Source organism: Hypanus sabinus, unplaced genomic scaffold, assembly GCF_030144855.1.
Source record: "Hypanus sabinus isolate sHypSab1 unplaced genomic scaffold, sHypSab1.hap1 scaffold_507, whole genome shotgun sequence".
In the NCBI taxonomy this organism is placed as follows: Eukaryota; Metazoa; Chordata; class Chondrichthyes; order Myliobatiformes; family Dasyatidae; genus Hypanus; species Hypanus sabinus.
In genome coordinates, this window is record NW_026781373.1 from 1 (window position 1) to 23,039 (window position 23,039).

At 51.5% G+C, this 23,039-nt stretch overlaps 1 protein-coding gene across 1 annotated transcript; it reads right to left on the reverse strand.

Annotated features, from left to right (window-relative positions):
• Window positions 1-2,828: 2,828 nt before the first annotated feature.
• On the reverse strand, window positions 2,829-22,247 carry LOC132389235 (acetylcholine receptor subunit beta-like). Its single transcript, XM_059961729.1, has 5 exons — window positions 21,542-22,247; window positions 11,690-11,829; window positions 4,917-4,961; window positions 3,608-3,717; window positions 2,829-3,088 (listed from the first exon to the last, which is right to left on the reverse strand). The coding sequence occupies exons 1-5, from the start codon at window positions 21,600-21,602 to the stop codon at window positions 2,875-2,877; spliced, it is 570 nt and encodes a 189-aa protein (XP_059817712.1). The 5' UTR covers window positions 21,603-22,247; the 3' UTR covers window positions 2,829-2,874.
• Between the last annotated feature and the right edge of the window lie 792 nt (window positions 22,248-23,039).

A 23,039-nucleotide genomic window follows, 5' to 3' on the forward strand; every position in this document is an offset into this window, starting at 1 on the left:
GGTGCATATTTGACAACCCTTTACCTTGGACCCTCCCTGACAGAGGGTCTTCGACACACAGACACATGAACGTGCAAGAATGGGGGTGGATCAGTCTAGTTGGCCATTTGATTACTAATTTTAAAAGTCCCGCACAACATTGTGGGCTGAATGGCCTGTTCCTGTGCTGTACTAACACTTAATCTGCTGGAGGAACTCAGCGGGTCGGGCAGCATCCGTAGAGAGAAACGGACTGTTGACGTTCCGGGTCCAGACCCCCCCACCAGGGCTGGATGGAGAGAACTGGTAGTGGTCGCAAGGGCTGAACTAGGGTGAAAATCTTCATCTTGCTCAACGTCCCCGCAGGTCACTTCAAACCTCGAGGCAGCACAAGGAAAAGCAATAACAATGCTGATGAAAGTGTGACAGGTGTACAGGAGCAGGATAGATCAGCTGGTTGAGAGGTGTCGCAGCAACAACCTCACACTCAACGTCGGTAAGACCAGAGAGCTGACTGTGGCCTTCAGATAGGATAAGACAAGGGAACACACACCAGTCCTCACAGAGGGACCAGATGTGGAGAGAGTGAGCAGTTTCAAGTTCCTGGGTGTCAGTATCTCTGAGATATCTCAGTATCCTAGTGCCAACATACCAACGCAGCTACAAAGGCTATATTTAATTAGGAGTTTGGGGAGATTTGGTAGCTACCAAAAACACACAAATTTCTACACATGTACCACTGAGAGCATTCTAACTGGCTGCATCACTGTCTGGTATGATGGGTGGGGGGGGGGGGTGCAGTTGGTGTCACTATTCCCACTCTCCCCTTCTCCATCTGCCCATCACCCCTCATCTCCTGGTTGCACCCACCACCTGCTGGATCCTGCTCCCCCTCAATCTTTCCCCTCTACTCGTTCAGTACAGAGGAACGCTCTTGACCCAAAACGCCGACCGCCCATTTCCCTCCGCAGACGCTGCCTGACCCATTGAGTATTCTGTTTGTTACCCTCCCCCCCCCACCACTGTAACCGAGGGGGAAAGAAGCCTCACAGCAAATACTCGGCACGTTGAGCAGCTTCTGTGGGGTGAGGACGAGCCAAACCACCAGGTTCAAGAACAGCTATTTCATTCCATTCAGTTCCTGAACCCTAATCACTACCTCAGAATAGACTGAGTACTTTTCCTCTCTTTTCCACTACTTATTTAAATAAAATTTCTCATTCTAATTTGTAATATTTTATAATTATGTATTGCAATGTTCTGCTGAGCGACAGAACCAATGTCACGACGTAGGCCATTCTCAGCTTTGTGGCTTTGGACTCACTTTCGTGAACTTCATTTCTGGATGCTATCTGCTTACTTTTATTGTCCGCACGTTTATTTTTTCCCTGCACTCTCGGTGTTTGACAGATTCTTTTTAAAATGGGTTCTGTAGGGTTTCTTTGTTTTGTGTCTGGCCGTGCCTCAAGGTTGTGTGTGGTATATGTACTTTGAACTTTGATATTAAATCTGACTCTGATTTACAATGAAAACCCTCCATTTGTTCTCATTTGAGCTACTTCTTGTAAAAGCTGTGCGCAATCGGCGTTTAATTTAGCTTGTCTTGTGAGCCTGCGGACATGTGGACACCTCACTGGTGTCGCCGACTGAAGCAGTGCAGGAGATCAGAACGTCGTGTCGAAGTAAACAACCCTGCAGAGCGAGACAGCGAGCTGCTGGTCTCCCACCTTGCTGTGGCAGGAGCGATACCCCTCTCCCCCTCGCCAGTGAGACACAGAGCCTGTCTGAGGTGTTGGGATGGACTGGAGTTCACGGTCACGTTGGGTGCCTTGCTGTTTACTGCATGGTGGGGGGAGCTGATGTGCTTGCTGAGGCATGTGGGGGGAGGGGGGGTCGATGCTTCGCTGCTGATTGGGCATGGGAGGGGTGAGGGGAGCTTCGGTGGTCTAACGTTTTTCTGTCTTTCAGTAGGACAGAGTGATCTTGGAATAATGGTGCATAGTTCCCTGAAGGTGGAATCTCATGTGGATAGGGTGGTGAAGAAAGCTTTTGTTATGCTGGCCTTTATAAATCAGAGTATTGAGTATAGGAGTTGGAATGTAATGTTAAAATTATACAAGGCAGTGGTAAGGCCGAATTTGGAGTATTGTGTACAGTTCTGGTCACCAAATTATAGGGAAGATGTCAACAAAATAGAGAGAGTACAGAGGAGATTTACTAGAATGTTACCTGGGTTTCAGCACCTAAGTTACAGAGAAAGGTTGAACAAGTTAGGTCTTTATTCTTTGGAGCATAGAAGGTTGAGGGGGGACTTGATAGAGGTATTTAAAATTATGAGGGGGGTAGAAAGAGTTGACATGGATAGGCTTTTTGCATTGAGAGTAGGGGAGATTCAAACAAGGAGACATGAGTTGAGAGTTGGGCAAAAGTTTGGGGGTAACACGAGGGGGAATTTCTTTACTCAGAGAGTGGTAGCTGTGTGGAATGAGCTTCCAGTAGAAGTGGTAGAGGCAGGTTCGGTATTGTCATTTAAAGTAAAATTGGATAGGTATATGGACAGGAAAGGAATGGAGGGTTATGGGCTGAGTGCGGGCCAGTGGGACTAGGTGAGAGTAAACATTCGGCACGGACTAGAAGGGCCGAGATGGCCTGTTTCCGTGCTGTAATTGTTATATGGTCATTCACTCTTTGAGGTTTTCTTGTCTTGAGGATGTCTGTGAAGAGTAAGAATTTCAGGTTGTACGCTGTCTACCGTCTCTGATACTAAATGAAATGCTGTGTATCTGATGCCCTGAGCCAGTGATGCTACTGCAGGTAAGTTTTTCATTGCCCTTCTGTACACGTGGACAATAAACTCAACCCTTGTCAAAACCAGGGTGAAAAACAAGCTGAGTTTCAGTGGGAGGGGAATGAGTGGGATGAGAGAAGTATCTGCGAGGGGGCAAGAACAGAGAAGTCATTGGGGATGTCTGTGACAGGGCTCAGGTCACCTGGCCTTACCCTGATGCTGCAGGAGCTGCGGTAGATGGCCGGGGGCAGCCAGCTGACCATGCCCGTGTGCTGGACCAGGACGTTGACGTACAGCGCCACGTTGAACTTCCCATCGTTGCTGCAGAGAGGAAAACAGGATCAGGGGAGAGTGGCGGTGGGGGGAGATGGGTGGTGGGGGGGAGAAAGTGGAGGGTGTGGGAGTGGGGGGTAAGAGAGAGGGGGTGGGGGAGAGGGGAGGGAGAGGGGGGAGAGAGGGAGAGGGAAGGAGAAAAGGGGAGGGGAAGGAGAAAAGGGGAGGGGGAGAGAGTGGAGGGGAGAGAGAGGGAGAGGGAGGGGTGGGGAGGGATAGAGGGGGAGAGGGGGAGAAATAAAAAGAAAATTAGGATGAAGGGTGCAGGGTGGTCGAGTTTGGGGATTCTGGCAGCAGGCCGGATCTAGACAATTGGTTTCTCCCCTCCCCAAATGCCCAGTGCTCTCGGTGTGTGGCTCCTTTAAGACTGGTACCGATCATGGCTGCCTGACCTGCCACAGGAGGGCCCCAGCACAAGGAGCAGAAGATCCCATGGGCGGGGAGTTGCAGATTAAAACGGTGGGTTCAGACGGGGGAGTGGGAGTGAGGGTGGGGGTTTGCACTGACTTGTTGATGAGGACGATGTCCGGGAGCCAGACTTTGGAGGAAGGGATGCGGAGAATCAGGATACCGTCAAAATCCGAAGGATTCCACCTCAGCCGATAGTCCGTCCAAGCCTGGGAGGGGGGTGGGGGGGAAGATGGAGGGGAAATAGGAAGACAGCAGGTGTGTGTAAAAGCAGATATAGAAGAGGGGGAAAGATGGGAGTGAAGTGGTTGGGAGGAGGAGGGTATGGGGAATGCAAGTGGAAGCAGCAGAGGGAGTGGGGGTGGAGGCAAGGGTGAGCAGTGTTGGGAGAGGGAAGGGCAAGAGAGGGGAAAGGGATGAGAGGAAGGGGAAGAGGAGGGTAGAGAGAAGAGGGGAGGGGGAAGAGGGTAGAGAAATAGCGGTGGGATAGCAAGATGGAGGAGAGTGGAGTGGGACGAACGGAGGGGGAGGGGAGAGGGGGGAAGTGGAAAGAGGAACAGAGGGAGGGGGAAGAGGAAGCAGAAGAGAGGGAGGGGGAAGGAAGGGGGAAGGGGAGAGGGTTCAGGTGAGAGAGAGACCAGTTAGATCCTGCCACACACCTCCTGTAAGACCCTCCACCTCCCCCTCCCCTCCCTCCTCCATCCAGGATATCCTGCCCTCTGATCCCCACGCTACCCCTCAGAGACTCCCTCCAAAGCATAGGGAAAACAATAGCTCCCGTAAGGACCCCCCACACTGGAGGTCACCCCTCCCACAAGAACTCCCACTATGGGGAACTCATCCCCTCTCATGGGGACAGGAATCCCACCCTGTGTAATTCATCCTCCCACCCACAGGAACCCCACCCTGGGTAATTCATCCCCCCCACAGGAACCCCACCCTGGGTAATTCAATCCCCAACCCCACAGGAACCCCACCTTGGGTAATTCAGTCCCCATCCCCACAGGAACCCCACCCTGGGTAATTCAATCCCCAACCCCACAGGAACCCCACCTTGGGTAATTCAGTCCCCATCCCCACAGGAACCCCACCCTGGGTAATTCAATCCCCAACCCCACAGGAACCCCACCTTGGGTAATTCAGTCCCCATCCCCACAGGAACCCCACCCTGGGTAATTCAATCCCCAACCCCACAGGAACCCCACCTTGGGTAATTCAGTCCCCATCCCCACAGGAACCCCACCCTGGGTAATTCAATCCCCAACCCCACAGGAACCCCACCTTGAGTAATTCAGTCCCCATCCCCACAGGAACCCCACCCTGGGTAATTCATCCCCCCCCCCCACACAGTAACCTCCCCCTTGTTCAGGATGGGGGTAAAGTTGAAAGGTTGAAGGTTGAGGCCTACCATATTCATGAAGACGTTTGTTGTCATTTCCTCGTCTTTCTCATTCTGTGGAGAAGAGAACAGCCATTTCCGATGAGGATTCGGATATACTCAACCCAATCTCTCACCATCCCCTCCTTCTCCCCTCCCAACCCCAGAACCCCGAGATATAGGCCTCAGGCCTACCCAGGGAGGCAGCCAGGACACCCAGCACAGACATCCAGTCATCTGGGATAGAGGTCCAGAGTTCCGGGACAAATGCCGAAACTCCCAAGACACAGACCCAAACTCCCGGGATAGAGGCCCAGACATTAAGGTCAGTCACCCAGGAAAAACAAAATCCGTATTATCAGTCACCCAGACACAGATACACAGAGACATAGATACTCCTGGGACAGACATCCAGACCTCAATGTCAGACAGGCAGTCAACAAACACACAGGCCAGACTCCCAGACTCCTTTCACCAAACACAAGGGACAGATGCCCAGACTCCCGAGCCAGACAGGCTACACCAGTGACAGACTGACAGGAGCAGCTGGAGAAACCAAGCGAGAAGCCCTGGTATGTTCACAGCGGATGTCTGAAGAGGGCCTACATCACTGAGTCCCGGAACAGCAGGCATCCGATTTCTCCTGGTGTCAGACCGTTTTAAGGCCCTGTTGAGGGAGGAATCCAGGGGCAAAAAGCAAGACTAAACCTCAACCCGGTCTCCTTAACGCGATGGACTTTATTATTGGTCTAACAGCAAATACAAACCAATGTGGAATCTGGAACATAGAACAGTACAGGGCTGTTGGCCCTCAGTGTTAAGGTGGCCGCATGTATACACGGGGCAGGCTCTCGGGGCCAACCCAGGAGCCTTTCTCTTTGTTAAATGTGCTTTTATACATAGTAAGATTATTCTTCATTTCAATAACGACATGTACAGCAGGTCTCCCACATCAGTGTGCTACTCATCGTTCAAGTAGCTGGCCGGGGTTCAGAGAAGGCCATTGGGCCAAGGAAGGCGAGTTGGGCCATTGGGCCAAGGAAGGAGAGTTGGGCCACTGGGCCAAGGAAGGCGAGTTGGGCCACTGGGCCAAGGAAGGCGAGTTGGGCCACTGGGCCAAGGAAGGCGACTTGGGCCACTGGGCCAAGGAAGGCGAGTTGGGCCACTGGGCCAAGGAAGGCGAGTTGGGCCACTGGGCCAAGGAAGGAGAGTTGGGCCACTGGGCCAAGGAAGGCGAGTTGGGCCACTGGGCCAAGGAAGGAGAGTTGGGCCACTGGGCCAAGGAAGGTGAGTTGGGCCACTGGGCCAAGGAAGGAGAGTTGGGCCACTGGGCCAAGGAAGGAGAGTTGGGCCACTGGGCCAAGGAAGGAGAGTTGGGCCACTGGGCCAAGGAAGGCGAGTTGGGCCACTGGGCCAAGGAAGGCGAGCTGGGCCACTGGGCCAAGGAAGGCGAGCTGGGCCACTGGGCCAAGGAAGGCGAGTTGGGCCACTGGGCCAAGAGAGCAGGTCAAGCCGTCGGGCCACAGGAGGAGCTGGACTGCGTTCAGAAGAGCTGACTGGGGTGCAGACTATGCTGCTGCCTGCTACTCAGACACCGGAATTGCTGCCATGACTGACTGCCTGGGACGTAATGGCAAAACCCTGTTGGACATTGACTGGAGCAGGCCTGCTTCCCTGGTTTGGTGGTGAGACAGGCGACGAGGCAGTAGTGTCGCCTTGGTCGTGACAAGGACTTGGCCTCAAGCTGCAGGCTTGCATTTTAGCGTGGCACCTGGGCTTGGTCAGGGGTGGCCTCCCACGTTAGGCTCCCTCCAGTGTTGCCTTGGTGGAATTACAGGCTGGACTGCCAGAAACCGTCAATTTTCAGGACTTGACGCTCAGGGTCTCGGACTAAAAATGTGCTTTCTTACCTGACGTTCCTTTTTTTTGCCCCTTTCTCACTATTTTGAATGCAAGTGTACGTTTTAGCACCTTGGCCCCAGAGGAATGCTGGCTTGTTCCACTGTATCGATGTTTGGTTTGAATGGACAATTAAACTTGATTTGGTTTTGACTTGAAGACCTGTTGACCTTTTATTTTACTCCAGGATCAATCTAACCCTTCCCTCTCAGATCGTCCATGAGTCTATCAAAGAGTTTCTTAAATATCCCTAATGTATCTGCCTCTACCACCAGCCCTGGCAGGGTATTTCATGCCCCCACAACTCTGCATTAAAAAAAAACTTCTCTGACACATCCTATACTTTCCTCCAATCACTTAAAATTATGCCCCCTCCTATTTGCTATCTCTGACCTAGCTGCCCCTCTATGCCTCTCTTCATCTTGTACATCAATTCCCCTCACATCCTCCTTCACTCCAAAGAGAAAAGCCCGTTAATCCTGGTGAGCCTCAACATCTTTCCAATAAGGCGACCAGAACTGAACACAACACCTCAAGTGGCAGAATGAGTGGTGTCACAGCAACAACCTCGCACTCGCTGTCAGTAAGACCAAAGAACTGATTGTGGACTTCAGAAAGGGTAAGACAAGGGACTAGTCTTTGTTAAGGGATTGGAAGTGGAGAGAGTGAGCTATTTCAAGTTCCTGGGTGTCAATATCTCTGAGGATCTAACTTGGACCCAACTTATCGATGCAGCTATAAAGAAGGCACAACGGCGGTTATATTTTATTAGGAGTTTGAGGAGATTCGGTTTGTCTCCAAAGACATTTGCAAATTTCTACAGATGTACCACGGGGAGCATTCTAACCGGCTCCATCACTGTCTGGTATGGGCCACTGTACAGGATCAAAATAATCAGCAGAGTTAAACTCAGTCAGCTCCATCATGGGCACTAGCCAATCAGGCCGAGGTAAGCGAACAGGGGCCTATATAAATGCGAGTACTCCAAGGGAGAAACACAATCACTTTACTGGTGATGATATACCTGCAAGCTAACTGCCAAGCTTGGTGAGCACTGAAACATCAGGCGTCCTGAATAGGTTAATTGGTCATTGTGAATTTCCTGCTTGTCAGGGGTTGTTGGGCTGATGGGCTCGAAGGGCCTACTCCTTCTGGATCTCCTAAAGAAAATAAAAAGTAAATACCCCCCCACCCCTCTACTATGAGGCTTTCTCCTCTGGTCCTTGGCTCCCTCACCATTGGAAACACCCTCTCCACATCCAGTCTTTCAAGGCCTTTCAACATTCAATAGGTTTCAGTGAGGCCACCCCCATTCTTCTGAATTCCAGTGAGTACAGGCCCGTGGATATCAATCATTCCTCATTCCAAGAATGATAAGCCTTTCATTCCCAGAATTATTCTCCAGAACCTCCTCTGAACCCTCTCCAATGCCAAATCATCCCTTCTTAAATAAGGGGTCCAGAACTGCTCACAATACTCCAAGTGAGGCCTCACCAATGCCTTATAAATCCTTGCTGATCTGTTACCCAAACCATTGACATATAACATGAAAAGTAATGCACCCAACACCACTAAAGGGGGCCAACCAGAAAAGGCCCCCTTTATTCCCACTCTTCGCCTGTTTCCAGTCAGCCAATCTTCTGTCTATGCTAGTACCTTTCCTGTAATCCCATGGGCTCTTAACTTGTTAAGCAGCCTCATGTGCGGCACTTTGTCAAAGGCCTTCTGAAAATCCAAGTAAACCACATCTACTGACTGTCATGTGTCCATTCTGCCTGTTGCCTCCCAAAAGAATTGCAGCAGATTTGTTTCCATTTCTGGTGCTGGTGTGAGAGGGTCAAAGAGCAGAGATGCAACACCATTTGAGAACATCAAGTTACTGGGTGTCAACATCTCAGAGGTTCTATCCTGGGCCCAACATATTGATGCAGCTACAAAGACAGCAGCTATATTTCATTGAGAGTCTGAGGAGATTTGCTACATCACCAAAGACATTTGGAATTGGAAAATTCATTGACACAGATGGCTGTGGAGGCCAAATCATTGGGTATATTTAAGGCAGAGGTTGTTAAATTCTTGATTAGTCAGGACATGAAGAGCTACGGGGGAGAAAGCAGGAGATTGGGACTGAGAGGGAAAATTGGATCAGCCATGATGAAATGGCAGAGCACTCGATGGGTCAACTAGCCTAATTCTGCCCCTATATCTTATGCTCCAACCAGGTAAAACAATAACAATGCATAATAAAGTGTGAGAGCGATTGAAAAAGTGCAGTGCAGGAAGATCTTAACAAGATAGATGGAGAGACATTGTATTGTCCAGGAGGTCCGTTCAGAAATCTGATAACAGTGCGACGGAAGCTACCTCATTATAATCTTCAAACACGAGGAAATCTGCAGATGCTGGAAATCCAAATAACAACACACACAAAATGCTGGTGGAACACAGCAAGCCAGGCAGCATCTATAGGGAGAAGTGCTGTCGCTGATTCAGGCCGAGACCCTTCGTTGGGACTAACTGAAAGGAAAGATAGTAAGAGATTTGAAAGTAGTGGGGGGCGAAATGATAGGAGTAGACCGGAGAGGGTGGGATGAAGCTAAGAGTGGAAAGGTGATTGGTGAAAGTGATACAGAGCTGGAGAAGGGAAAGGATCATGGGATGGGAGGCCTCGGGAGAAAGAAAGGGAGGGGGGAAGCTCCAGAGGGAGATGGAGAATAGGCAAACAACTAAATATGTCAGGGATGGGGTAAGAAGGGGACGAGGGGCATTAACGGAAGTTAGAGAAGTCAATGTTCATGCCTTCAGGTTGGAGGCTACCCAGCCAGTATATAAGGTGTTGTTCCTCCAACCTGAGTTTGGATTCATTTTGACAATAGAGGAGGCCATGGATAGACATATCAGAATGGGAATGGGACGTGGAATTAAAATGTGTAGCCACTGGGAGATCCTGCTTTCTCTGGTGGACCGAGCGTAGGTGTTCAGTGAAACGGTCTCCCAGTCTGCGTCGGGTCTCACCAATATATAAAAGGCCACACCTGGAGCACTGGACGCAGTATACCACACCAGCCGACTCACAGTTGTTTGCCTGTTCTCCATCTCCCTCTGGTGCTCCCCTCCCCCTTTCTTTCTCCCGAGGCCTCCCGTCCCATGATCCTTTCCCTTCTCCAGCTCTGTATCACTTTCGCCAATCACCTTTCCAGCTCTTGGCTTCATCCCACCCCCTCTGGTCTTCTCTTATCATTTTGCATTTCCCCCTCCCCCTCCTACTTTCAAATCTCTTACTATCTTTCCTTTCGGTTAGTCCTGACGAAGGGTCTCGGCCCGAAACGTCAACAGTGCTTCTCCTTAGTGCTGCCTGGCCTGCTGTGTTCCACCAGCATATTGTGTGTGTCATTATAATCTTGCATGTTATCGTTTACCTACACTGCACTTTCTCTGCAATTGTTACGCTCCATTCTGTATTCTGTTATTATTCTACCCTGGTCGACTTTGCTGAGCGAAGTGTTATGTGAGACTGAACGATCGGCACAGCAGGTGGTGCATTTGCTAATCATCGGCTGCTGTCAGAGGAGGGTCCCAGTACTCATAATCTCTCTCTCCCCACCCCCCCAGAGAAAAATTGTAACGTGGGGGGAGAGAGTTGCTGGACTCTGCTCTCGTTGTTGCTGGAGTGATCTCTCTCTCTCTCCCTCACTGGAGAGAAAGAGACAGAGAGCCTGTCTGAGATATCAAAGTACTGGTTTGTGAACTGCCGTTTGATGGATCGATGGGCCTCTTGGTGCATCTGCTGCTGCTCCAGTAGTGGGGTGGGGGAGGGGGGGCTTCAATGTTTATCGTTCATTCTGTGGGGTTTCTTGTTTCGTGGATGTCGGCGAAGAGGGCGAAATTCAGGTTGTGTTACTATATACATCCTCCAAGAGGACCATAATCTTGTCATTGGGTTTCGAGGCTCGTGGGCCTCAGTGACCAGGACAGCGATGTTGGCTGGAGTCAGGGCTTTTAGCTTTGGCTCTTGGAAGGGTTACCCATGCCAAACAGGTCAAAGGGCAGAGGTCACCAGTCCTCCAGTTTCAAGAGTTCCTCAGAGTTAACAACTCTGACTGGCCAAACAAAACCGTTCTGGACACAACGATGGAGAATCTTTCTACATCAGAGTGTGACGGTATTCCTGAGTCTCCACCCGGGACTTGTGTGACTGACAGGAGTGAAAACCGAGAGGAAGCTACTGACATGAAGAGCGTTCACTGCTGGGCCAGGCACCAGTGGTGTGACGGGGACTGTGTGTGTGTGTCTGTGCTCCACGTCATGATCTGATCTGTAAGCAAGACGTGCTTCTCGCTGTGTCCTGGTACGTGTGACCATAGCAAAGAATCAGGAAGTCATGAGGCTGTGGTATTGCCCGATAAAAGGATGGAGATCGAGGCTTCAGGGAGAGTGCCGGAGAGGTTTATCGGGATGCTGCCCGGATTAGAGGGCATGTGCCATAGGCAGAGTTTGGACGAACTTGGGTCGTTTTCTCGGGGCATCAGAGGCCGAGGGGCACCTAAGATGATGACAGCCACAGATTGACCAGATAAGCAGATTGTTTTACCCAGGGTAGAAATATTAAAGGACGTGCAGTGAAGGCGAGAGGCAGAAAGTTTAAAGGGTGAGTTTATTTGACTCAGAGAGTGGTGGAGGCCTGGAAGTGGGGGCAGTGGACTGGCATTTAAGAGGCTGTTAGACAGACACACAGATATGCAGGGAACGGAGGGATCAGCTATACAGACAGGAGGAGTAGGCATCGTGTTCAGCACAGGCACAATGGGCTGGGACGCCCGGCCGACGCTGTAGATTTCAGAGCGAAGCTGACTGGGATCTGAGGGATCGTTTCGGCCAGGGTTCCTGCAGCTGCGGCCACTCACCACGCTGATCAGCTGGGAGAGGGTCATCCCCACCCTCACCGTCACCTTCCCATCCGCTGTTTCCGCTGGGCGAACCTTGGCGTTGTACCTGCTGAAGAGCTGGTCGAGGAGCCTCTTCTCCGCCTCCGACGCCCCTGCCCCTGGGTCAGAGGTCAAAGGTGAGGTGAGGCAACATTTTGCTCTCCCAGTTTCATCACCCCCCCTTAACTCCCCCCCTCCTGTCTGTCCCGTCCCCTCCCATGTGACACTTCCAGCTCCACCCCCTCTCCCGATACCACGTTCCCTCTCCATGCCCATTCTGATCCTACCCCCTCCCTACCAAACCAGTCCCTTCTCTCCACCTCTGTCATACCCCACGTGACCTTCTGTGTCCACTGGCCATTTTTCTGCCTGGAGGAGAGGGAGGCACAACACAGCAAATCTACTCGCCACACAGGTCAATGGGACGTGGACAATGAACTGTATTGGATCAATTGCGAGAAGCTCATATGTACATGCGGTCAGTTGAACGCTCGGTGAATCCACTGGCCTCAAAGCACCGAATGCCCCTCTCTTCTTGCACGGGCTTTCGATTCCGCGTGTTTTCGTCTCGGCGGGCTCGGTTTCCGATCCCCACACTCTGATTTGTCCACTGCATCCCGTGACTAACATGACCCAGAAAATAACTCTAATCCCACTGCTCCAATGTCGTTCTTAATCTACGCACACGGAACAGACCAGATGCAGCAGACAAATCCGACCGTTTCCTTGGGATCCATCTTTGGTCCCACGTACAGAGTAGAATACTAAAGCAAGGATGTGATGCTGAGGCTGTACAAGGCGTTGGTCACTCCGCGCTTGGGGGATCGCAAGCCGTTTTGGGCTCCTTAGCTCAGAAAGCTCGTGCTGCATCGGAGAGGGTTCAGAAAAGGCTCACAAGAGTGATTCCAGGAATGACAGGGTTAACATACGAGGAGAACTTGAGGCTCTGGGTCTGTACACTCTGGAGGTTAAAGAATGAGGGAGCATCTCAATGAAAGCTGTTGAATATTGGAGCGCGTGGATGTGCAGACAATGTTTCCAATGGTCTAGGACTGGAGGGCACAGAATACAAGGACTTCCATTTAGAACAGAGATGAGGAGGAATTTATTTCGCCAGAGGGTGGTGAATCTGTGGAATTCATTGCCACAGACAGCTGCGGAGGCTAGGTCATTTGTGTATATTTAAAGCCGAGTTTTATAGTTTCTTGATTAGTCAGAGTGTCAAAGGTTACGGGGAGAAGGCAGGGGAATGGGGTTGAGAGGGGTAATAAATCAGGCATGATGAAATAGCAGAGCAGACTCAAGTGGCCCAATTCTACCTACATCTTCTGGTCTTATAAGGGTTTGACTTTGGGGCTTGTTGGGAGGAGGGAGGAAATGACACCACTAATTCCTCACCGGCCCATCCCAAAACGTCAGGTCCAAAGCATCCTTTTCCGACCAGTACCAGCTAAATGAGTATGTGAGGGGGTATTGGGAGTATGTGAGTTTAGAAGGATGAAGGATAATCATTGGATAAAGGACAAAAACTGGAGTTGGTTTATTGTCGTCGGATGTTCCCAGGTACTGTGAAAAGCTCGTCCTGCATACCGTTCGTACATCAACTCATCAGAGGCTAGTTTTACTCGTTACACGCACATCGAAACATACGGTGAATTGCGCCAGTGACCAACACAGTCTGAGGATGTGCTGAGGGCAGCCCGCAACCTACTAACCCTTAATTCTACGTCTTTGTAATGAGGGCAGAAACTGCAGCACCCAGAGGAAAGCCACATGGTCACGGGGAGAAAGTACGAGTTCCTTACAGAACCCGGGTCACTGGCGCTGTTACGCTATGTTACCAGTTACACAGTGCATCGGGGTAGAACTATAACAGAACGCAGAATAAAGTGTTAACAGCTAGAGAGAGAGGGCGGGTAAGGCAGATCGTGAGACCAAGAGACCAGCTTATCGGCCTGCGTTGTTAAAGTCAGCCAGCGTTCATCTTGACAAGGCAATATAAAAGCAAACAAACTGTCAATGACACAGTAGTGTAGTGGTTAGCACAATGCTTTACAGTATCAGCAACCTGCATTCAATTTCCACCGATGCCTGTAAGGAGCAACACACATTAACACTGGAGAAACTCAGCAGGCCAGGCAGCATCCAGGAAAAGAGTCCTACTGAAAGGTTTTGGCCCGAAACACTTTGTCAGTACCCTTTCCCTGGATGCTGCCTGGCCTACTGAGTTCCTCCAGCATTTTGTGTGTGTTGCTTGGATGTCCAGCATCTGCAGATTTCCTCGTGTTTGATGCCAGTGAGGAGTTTGTACATTCTCCCTGTGACCACATGGGTTTCCTCCCACAGTCCGAAGACATACCAGTTGATAGGTCAATTGGTCTTTGTAAAATGCCCTCCGGTTTGGTTGGGGTTATATCAGAAGTTGCGGTGGGGGGGGGCACGGATTGAAGGGCCAGAAGGGTCTATTCTGTGCTGTATCTGAATAAATTATCATAATAGATGTAGATTAATGGTTCAATTTAATATCAGAGAATGTATACAGTATACAACCTAAAATTCTTACTCTTCACAGACATCCAGGAAACAGGAAAAAGGCTAAAGAATGAATGTCAGAAATACTACAGCCCAAAGTATAACAGAGGGATAGAAGCTGTCCATGAGCCTGGTGATCCGTAACCATGGTGATCCGTAACCCTGGTGATCCGTGACCCTGGTGATCTGTGACCCTGGTGATCCGTGACCCTGGTGATCTGTGAGCCTGGTGATCTGTGACCCTGGTGATCTGTGACCCTGGTGATCCGTGACCCTGGTGATCCGTGACCCTGGTGATCCGTGACCCTGATGGTCCGTGACCCTGGTATTCCGTGACCCTGGTATTCCGTGACCCTGGTGGTCCGTGAGCCTGGTGGTCCGTGAGCCTGGTGGTCCGTGAGCCCGGTGATCTGTGACCCTGGTGATATGTGAGCCTGGTGATCTGTGACCCTGGTGATCTGTGACCCCGGTGATCTGTGACCCTGGTGATCTGTGACCCTGGTGGTCCGTGAGCCTGGTGGTCCATGCTAACAAGATTTTGTATCTGCTGCCCGATGGGTGATTTTGAGATGTTACCACCAGTAGGAGAGGCTCAAGCGAGGGGACAGAACTACAATGTAAGAGCAGGCAATTACGAATACATGGTTCCCTGAAAGTAGAGTCACAAATCAACATGGTGGCGAAGGCAGCTTTTGGCACACTGGTCTTCATCAATCAGGGATGTCATGTTGGAGTTGTACAAGACCTTGCTGAGGCAGCGTTTAGAATATTGTGTTCAGTTTAGGCCACCCTGCCACAGGTCCATTTGTAAAGTGCTGTGTCGTATGACATGGGCAATAGTGGTCTTTCCGTCACCATGACTGTTTTTGGCAAATTTTTCTACAGAAGTGGTTTGCCTTTGCCTTCTCCTGGGCGGTGTCTTTACAAGATGGGTGACCCCAGTCATTATCACTACTCTTTAGAGATTGTCTGCCTGGTGTCAGTGGTCACATAACCAGGACTTGTGATCTGCACCGGCTGCTCATACGACCATCCACCACCTGCCCCCATGTTTTCACGTGACCCTGATCGGGATGGGGGGGGGGGTGTGCTACAGGTGTTACACCTTGCCTAAGGGTGACCTGCAGCTAGCAGGGGTAAGGAGCACCTTACACCTCCTTTGGTAGAGACACATCTCCACCATGATACCCACCTGCTATAGGAAAGATGCCATTAAGTTGAAAACAGTGTGAGCAGATATATGACAGATCAGAGATGTTGGGCAGTTAGTTGGTTACTGTCTGGTGTTTAGAGCAGCAATGAAGGTCCTCCATCTCTGTCTATCCTTGGCCATTTCCTCTATTGTACCCCAGGTGTGGTTCAGGGACCTCATTTCTATCTCTATGGTACAGTACCAAGTTGTCTCTGGTCTCCCATGTTTCCTCTGCCCTTCATGGGTCCAGTGAAGTGCTGTCTTGATGATGGAGCAGGTCTCTCTTCTCATCATGAGCCCGATCTATCTCCATCACTTCCCCATGATGACTGCGGCCATGTCCTCTTGGTGACTCTGAAGGAGCAGGGTGTGGTCGGAGATCTTTCTTGGCCAAAAAATACATTGGGCAGGCTAGGACATTATTCCTTGGAGTTTCAGAGACCGGGGTTGAGTTGATGGAGGTGTATATAAAATCACGAGGGCCATAGACAGTGTGACGTGGTCTTTTTTTTAACACTCAGGGTTGGGAAATCGAGAACACAAGGGCACAGGTTTAAGGGCAAGAGGGAAGAGATTGAATAGGAACCTGAGGGACAAATTCTCCACGTAGAAACCGTAAAGAGTTTGAGTTGCCAGAGGAAGTGGTCACGTCAGGTTTAAAAAAGGTATGTGGATAAGAAAGGTTCACAGCAGGAATTCCCGTCCTGGGGTCCATAGACCCCTCAGGTGATGGCATTGATCCCTGGCATAAAAAAGGTTGGGAACTCCTGGTTTAAGGATATGTGGGCCAAACGCAGGCAAGTGGGCATGATTGCTGTGAACCAATTGGGCTGAAGGACTTTTTCCATTTGGGATACTCTGTGTATGTAGGAACTAATACAGGCAAAGGAGCAGAATCTCTGGAATTCTCAACCCTTGAGGGTGAGGAGGAGGTGGACAAACTTTTGATAGATCGTGGGGGAGGGGCTGAGACAGAGGGGACGAGGCCTGCAGGAGATTAGCTACAATTATAGAGAATGGCAAGGCTGGTTAGAGGCCGAGTGGCCTACAGCTGTTCCATCCTCTTGTATTTCTCAAAAGACTAGGAGACCAGTGTTACCCTGCACCCTGGGTAGTAACCAAGCTAATTGCTAACAGGGTTCAAAGTAATTTTTTTTCCATATTTATTTTGAATTTTTTTCTAATAGGATGAAGTCAGAATGGTTTCCTTAAGGGGAAATCTTGCCTGACAAATCTGTTGGAATTCTTCGAGGAAACAACAGGCAGGATAGACAAAGGAGAGTCAGTGGATGTTGTTTACTTGCATTTTTAGAGAGCCTTTGACAAGCTGCCACACGAGGCTGCTTAATAGGAGCCCATGGCATTACAGGAAAGGGTATAGCATAAACAGAAGATTGGCTGAATGGCAGGAGCGGGAATAAAGGGAGCCTTTTCAGGTTAGCTCCCAGTGACTAGTGGTGTTCCGCAGAGGTCAGCTTTGGGGCCCCTTCTTTTCACGTTATACCTGGACAATAACTTTGGGGCCAGGTTTGCGGACTGTACAAAGATAGGTGGGGGACAGGTAGCGTTGAGGAAGCAGGGAGTCTGCAGAGAAATCGGGACAGATTACGAGAATTGGAAAAGCAGTGGCCAATGGAATATTGTGTAGGAAGTGTATGGTCTTGTACTTTGGTAGGAGGAGTAAAGGCATAGACTACTTTCTAAGCAGGGAGCAAATTTAGAAATCAGAGGTGCAAAGTGACTTGGGAATCCTTGTGCAGGATTCCCTAAAGGTTAATTTTCGGGCTGAGTTGGTGGTGAGGAAGGCAAAAGTTAGCATTCATTTCCAGAGCACTAGATTATAAAAACCAAGGATGTAATGCTGAGGCCTCACTTGGAGTATTGTGAGCAGGTTTGGCCCCTTATCAAAGAAAAGATGTGATGACATGGGAGACGGTCACAGGAATGATCCTGGGAATGAAAGGGTTAACACACAAGGAGTCTTTGATGGCTCTGGACCTGCGCTCGCTGGAGTTTAGAAGAATGACAGGGGATCTCAATGAAATCCATCGAATATTGAAAAGCCTGGATAGAGTGGATATGGAGAGGGTGTTTCATGTTGTGGGGGAGTCTAGGACCAGAGGGCACAGCCTCAGAATAGAGGGACATCCCTTTAGAAAAGGAGATGAGAAGAAATTCCTTTGGCCTGAGAGCAGTGAATATGTGGAATTTGTTGCCACAGGCGGCTGTGGAAGCCAGGTTACTGGGTGTATTTAAAGCGGCCGTTGATGGCTTCTCGATTAGTGAGGGGGTCAAAGGTTACTGGGAGAGGACAGGAGATTGGGGCTGAGAAGGAAAATGAATCAACCAGGATGGAATGGTGGAGCAGACTCAGTGGGATGAGTCCTGCTCTCACGTCCGTTGTCTTTGGCCTTAATATCGAAGTACGGATGTTACCTCATACTACCCTAAGATTCATTCTCTTGTTTGCAATTAAAGGGAAATTGCAATGACTAGCAATGTGCAAAAAACAAACTAAGCAAGTATATATTACACTAAGAACATGGGTTGTTGAGTCCTTGAAAGTGAGTCCACAGGTTGTGGCATCAGTTCAGAGTTGAGGTGAGTGAAGTTATCCTCTCTAGTTCAGGAGCCTGCTGGTTGCAAGGTAATAACTGTTCCTGAACCTGATGACAGCAGCAAGAAGAGAGCGCAGGACCTTAAGATATAGGCCATTTGGCCCATCAGGTCTGCTCCACGATTTAAGGCTGATCCATTTTCCCTCTCAGCCCCAATCTCCTGACTTCTCCCTGTAATCTTTGACGCCCTGACTAATCAAGAACCTGTCAACCACCACTTTAATGACTTGTGGTCTCCAAATTCCACAGATTCACCACCCTCTGGCTAAAAAAAATAATCCTCCTCATCTCTGTCCTAAAGGGACACCCTTCTGTTCTGAGACTGTGTCCTCCGGTCCACAATCGGAAAAATCCTCTCCACATTCACTCTACCTGGGCCTTTCAATAGTCATTTGGTTTCAATGGGCTGGGGTTCCCATCCTGGGGTCCACAGACCCCTCGGTTAATGGTAGGGCGCCCATGGCATAAATAAAGGGTTGGGAATCCCTGAGGTGGGGGTCCTTGCTGATGGATTCTGCTTTCTTGTGGCAGCACTCCTTGTAAATGGTGGGGAGGGCTTTGCCCGTGATACAGCAGGCTGTGTCCGCCACTTACTGTGGGGTTGGTCAAAGTCCAAAAATAAACACAGCAGGCGGCTTGTCTCGGTGATTTTGCTGTCCCATCCTAAGTATGAATAGACCAGACTCGTATATTCGTGTGGGGCGACCCAGAGAGTCAGGCAGGCAGACTCGTTACCTGATAAGTGAGTCCCCACCAACTTCCCCCAAACTTAAGCTGTCTGCCTGCACTTCTTACTCACTGCCCTTTTAAACCACTGGCATTTAGGGCACCATTGAAGCCCCTCCATCTCTGGTGGAGTTGAGGGCTTCCTTCATCGTGTCAGTAGCTTCCTCTCAGTTTTCACTGTCAGTCACACAGGTCCCGGGTGGAGACTCAGGAATACCGTCACACTCAGATGTAGAAGGAATCTTCATTGCTGTTTCCATAACGATTTTGTTTGACCACTCTGGGTTGTTGGCCCTGAGCTGAACCCCTGAACCTGGAGGACCGGTGAACCACTCTTAGTCTGACCTCTACCCTTTGACCTGTTTGGCATGGTGACCCTACCAAGGGCCAAAGCATAAAGCCACGACTAGCTCTCTGGGTCACTGGGGCCCAATGACAAGACTGTGGTGGTCCTGGAGGGCCTGCGCTGCAAGCAAGGCCCAGTGTTCCTGTGGGAGAGAAGCAATTGTCGACATTTTCTGTTGAAACCCTCCGAAGATTTTCACCACATCTCACTAGATGTGACAACAATAAAAATCCCCTCCCTTACCCCCCCCCCCCCACCCCCGGCTCTGTGGTGATCAGACGAAACCAGCCAATGCTAGCCGTCTGACAGGGCGTCCTGGGGTCAAGATCTCAGCTGTTCCTCCCTCCACAGATGCTGACCAACCTGCTGAGAGTTTCCAGCAGTTCTAGGTTTCATTTTGGACACCCCACCCTCCCCATCAAACCCACCTCAGATCCCAGAGCCCCCCACCCTCCCCATCAAACCCACCTCAGATCCCAGAGCCCCCCACCCTCCCCATCAAACCCACCTCAGATCCCAGAGCCCCCCACCCTCCCCATCAAACCCACCTCAGATCCCAGAGCCCCCCACCCTCCCCATCAAACCCACCTCAGATCCCAGAGCCCCCCACCCTCCCCATCAAACCCACCTCAGATCCCAGAGCCCCCCACCCTCCCCATCAAACCCACCTCAGATCCCAGAGCCCCCCACCCTCCCCATCAAACCCACCTCAGATCCCAGAGCCCCCCACCCTCCCCATCACTCACCTCACACCCCCCACTCACCTTCCATTTCAAAATCCACCTCAGATCCCAGAGACCCCCACCCTCCCCATCAAACCCACCTCAGATCCCAGAGCCCCCCACCCTCCCCATCAAACCCACCTCAGATCCCAGAGACCCCAACCCTCCCCATCAAACCCACCTCAGATCCCAGAGACCCCCACCCTCCCCATCAAACCCACCTCAGATCCCAGAGCCCCCCACCCTCCCCATCAAACCCACCTCAGATCCCAGAGACCCCCACCCTCCCCATCAAACCCACCTCAGATCCCAGAGACCCCAACCCTCCCCATCAAACCCACCTCAGATCCCAGAGACCCCCACCCTCCCCATCAAACCCACCTCAGATCCCAGAGACCCCCACCCTCCCCATCACTCACCTCACACCCCCCACTCACCTTCCATTTCAAGATCCACCTCAGATCCCAGAGACCCCCACCATCTCCATCAAACCCACCTCAGATCCCAGAGCCCCCCACCCTCCCCATCAAACCCACCTCAGATCCCAGAGCCCCCCACCCTCCCCATCACTCACCTCACACCCCCCACTCACCTTCCATTTCAAGATCCACCTCAGATCCCAGAGACCCCCACCATCTCCATCAAACCCACCTCAGATCCCAGAGCCCCCCACCCTCCCCATCACTCACCTCACACCCCCCACTCACCTTCCATTTCAAGATCCACCTCAGATCCCAGAGCCCCCCACCCTCCCCATCAAACCCACCTCAGATCCCAGAGCCCCCCACCCTCCCCATCAAACCCACCTCAGATCCCAGAGCCCCCCACCCTCCCCATCAAACCCACCTCAGATCCCAGAGCCCTCCACCCTCCCCATCACTCACCTCACACCCCCCACTCACCTTCCATTTCAAAATCCACCTCAGATCCCAGACCCCCACCCTCCCCATCAAACCCACCTCAGATCCCAGAGCCCTCCACCCTCCCCATCACTCACCTCACACCCCCCACTCACCTTCCATTTCAAAATCCACCTCAGATCCCAGAGACCCCCACCCTCCCCATCAAACCCACCTCAGATCCCAGAGCCCCCCACCCTCCCCATCAAACCCACCTCAGATCCCAGAGCCCCCCACCCTCCCCATCAAACCCACCTCAGATCCCAGAGCCCTCCACCCTCCCCATCACTCACCTCACACCCCCCACTCACCTTCCATTTCAAAATCCACCTCAGATCCCAGAGACCCCCACCATCTCCATCAAACCCACCTCAGATCACAGAGAACCCCTCACTCTCCCTTTCAAACCCTCCTCAGATCTCAGAGACACCCCCCACCCGCCCCCATGAACCATCACTGTGATACCTGTCCCTGCTTTCTCCCTCTCCCTCCAGCCCCTCCTCTCTCCCACCATTCCCTATCATCCCTCCCTCTGTCCCCTCCGATCTCCCCCTCGCTCCTCTCCGCCTCCCCGCTCACCTCCTCATCCCTTCCATCCCCTCACTCTATTCTGTCCACATTCCCTCTGTTCCTTCCCTCTCCCTCTCTTTTGCTCACCCTTCTCCCCTGCTGGATCCTGTGTTCTATACCCCTCCCTGGGACGTGCTGTGTTATCCACGAGCTGTGACCCCTAGTTCACACCACTCCTTTACCCCGACCCTCCTGCCTCTTCTGGAAAGGACCCCTCGTTTCTTACCTATGCCTGCCCCCACAAGGAGCAGAACCTGAAGACCCAGCGCCAACCTCACCCGTTCCATCTTCTCCCGAAAACTTCCCACCAACTTCTGTCCGGCCACAGTCTGCCGAGCCCCGACTGGCCGCCGGGTTCGGACGGAAGGCAGTGAGCGCCGTTGAGTGGTGGGCACGGCCTGTCACTCAGCGGGTGGGCGGGATCCACCCTCGATAAGGCAGCGGGACGCCGGACACGGTCCCCCCAGGGAGGAACGAACACCTGTCCCGGCCAGTCAGCGATGCCCCCCACCCCACATCCCTCTGAAGGGCATTTAAAGGGACAGCTGCAGCGATGTCAGTGAGGAATGTTAGGCGGTTTCATCTGCCGGGCGTTGCAGACGGGAAACCTGGATTTTAATCCTTCCCTGGAGTCACTTGTAGTCAGAATCAGGTTAATTATCACTGACGTGTGTGGTGAGTTCCTCCAGCATTTTGTCTGTGTGTGTTGTTTTGCAGCAGCAGTACGGAGGAAGCTATATAAATTGCCATAGGTTACAATTTGAAATATACACAATTAAATACATAGTCCCAAAAGAGGGCAAAATTGTGAGGTACGGTAGAGTGCATGGACCGTTCAGAAATCTGATGGCGGAGGGGAATGGTTCGGTGTAATGTCAGAGGGTGTATACAGTATACAACCTGAAATTCTTACTCTTCACTGACATGCAGGGAAGAAGAGACCCCGCCCCCAAAGAATGAATGACAGGAAAACATTAGAATTCCAGAACCCCCCACACCCTCCCCCACTCACTCCCACAAAAGCATGAACCCTCCCCTTCCCCCACTCACTCCCACAAAAGCATGAACCCTCCCCTTCCCCCACTCACTCCCACAAAAGCATCAACCCTCCCCTCCCCCACTCACTCCCACAAAAACATCAACCCTCCCCTTCCCCCACTCACTCCCACAAAAACATCAACCCTCCCCTCCCCCACTCACTCCCACAAAAGCATCAACCCTCCCCTCCCCACTCACTCCCACAAAAGCTCAACCCTCCCCTTCCCCCACTCACTCCCACAAAAGCATCAACCCTCCCCTCCCCCACTCACTCCCACAAAAGCATCAACCCTCCCCTCCCCACTCACTCCCACAAAAGCATCAACCCTCCCCTCCCCACTCACTCCCACAAAAGCATCAACCCTCCCCTCCCCCACTCACTCCCACAAAGACATCAATCCCCACAACCCGCTACCACAGTGGAATCACAATCCCCCAGAAACCATGATCTGGAGTCCATCAAAAACTACTCCCCATCCCAACACTTCGACCTCTCAACAGGCTCTCTCACTACTGTGGCCTCCGTCGGTCGGGGGTCGACCATGGATGTTCCACCCTCACTGTCTGGATACACAGGCCAGGGCAGTGCGACATGGAGAGCAAGTTGTTGCCCGTGTAGCAAGCTCCCCATCACCACTCATCTGATGAACCCAGAGCAACAGCCAAGACCAATACAGTTTGGCACC

Bases quoted from the DNA above. Each gene is read 5' to 3' on its own strand.
- LOC132389235 (XM_059961729.1), bottom strand. From the start codon at position 21,602: ATGGAACGGGTGAGGTTGGCGCTGGGTCTTCAGGTTCTGCTCCTTGTG. The intron at 11,830-21,541 runs GTAAGAAACGAG...CCTCTGACCCAG, and splicing joins CCTTGTGGGGGCAGGCATAG to GGGCAGGGGCGTCGGAGGCG. The intron at 3,089-3,607 runs GTCAGTGCAAAC...TCCTCTCTGCAG, and splicing joins GACATCGTCCTCATCAACAA to CAACGATGGGAAGTTCAACG.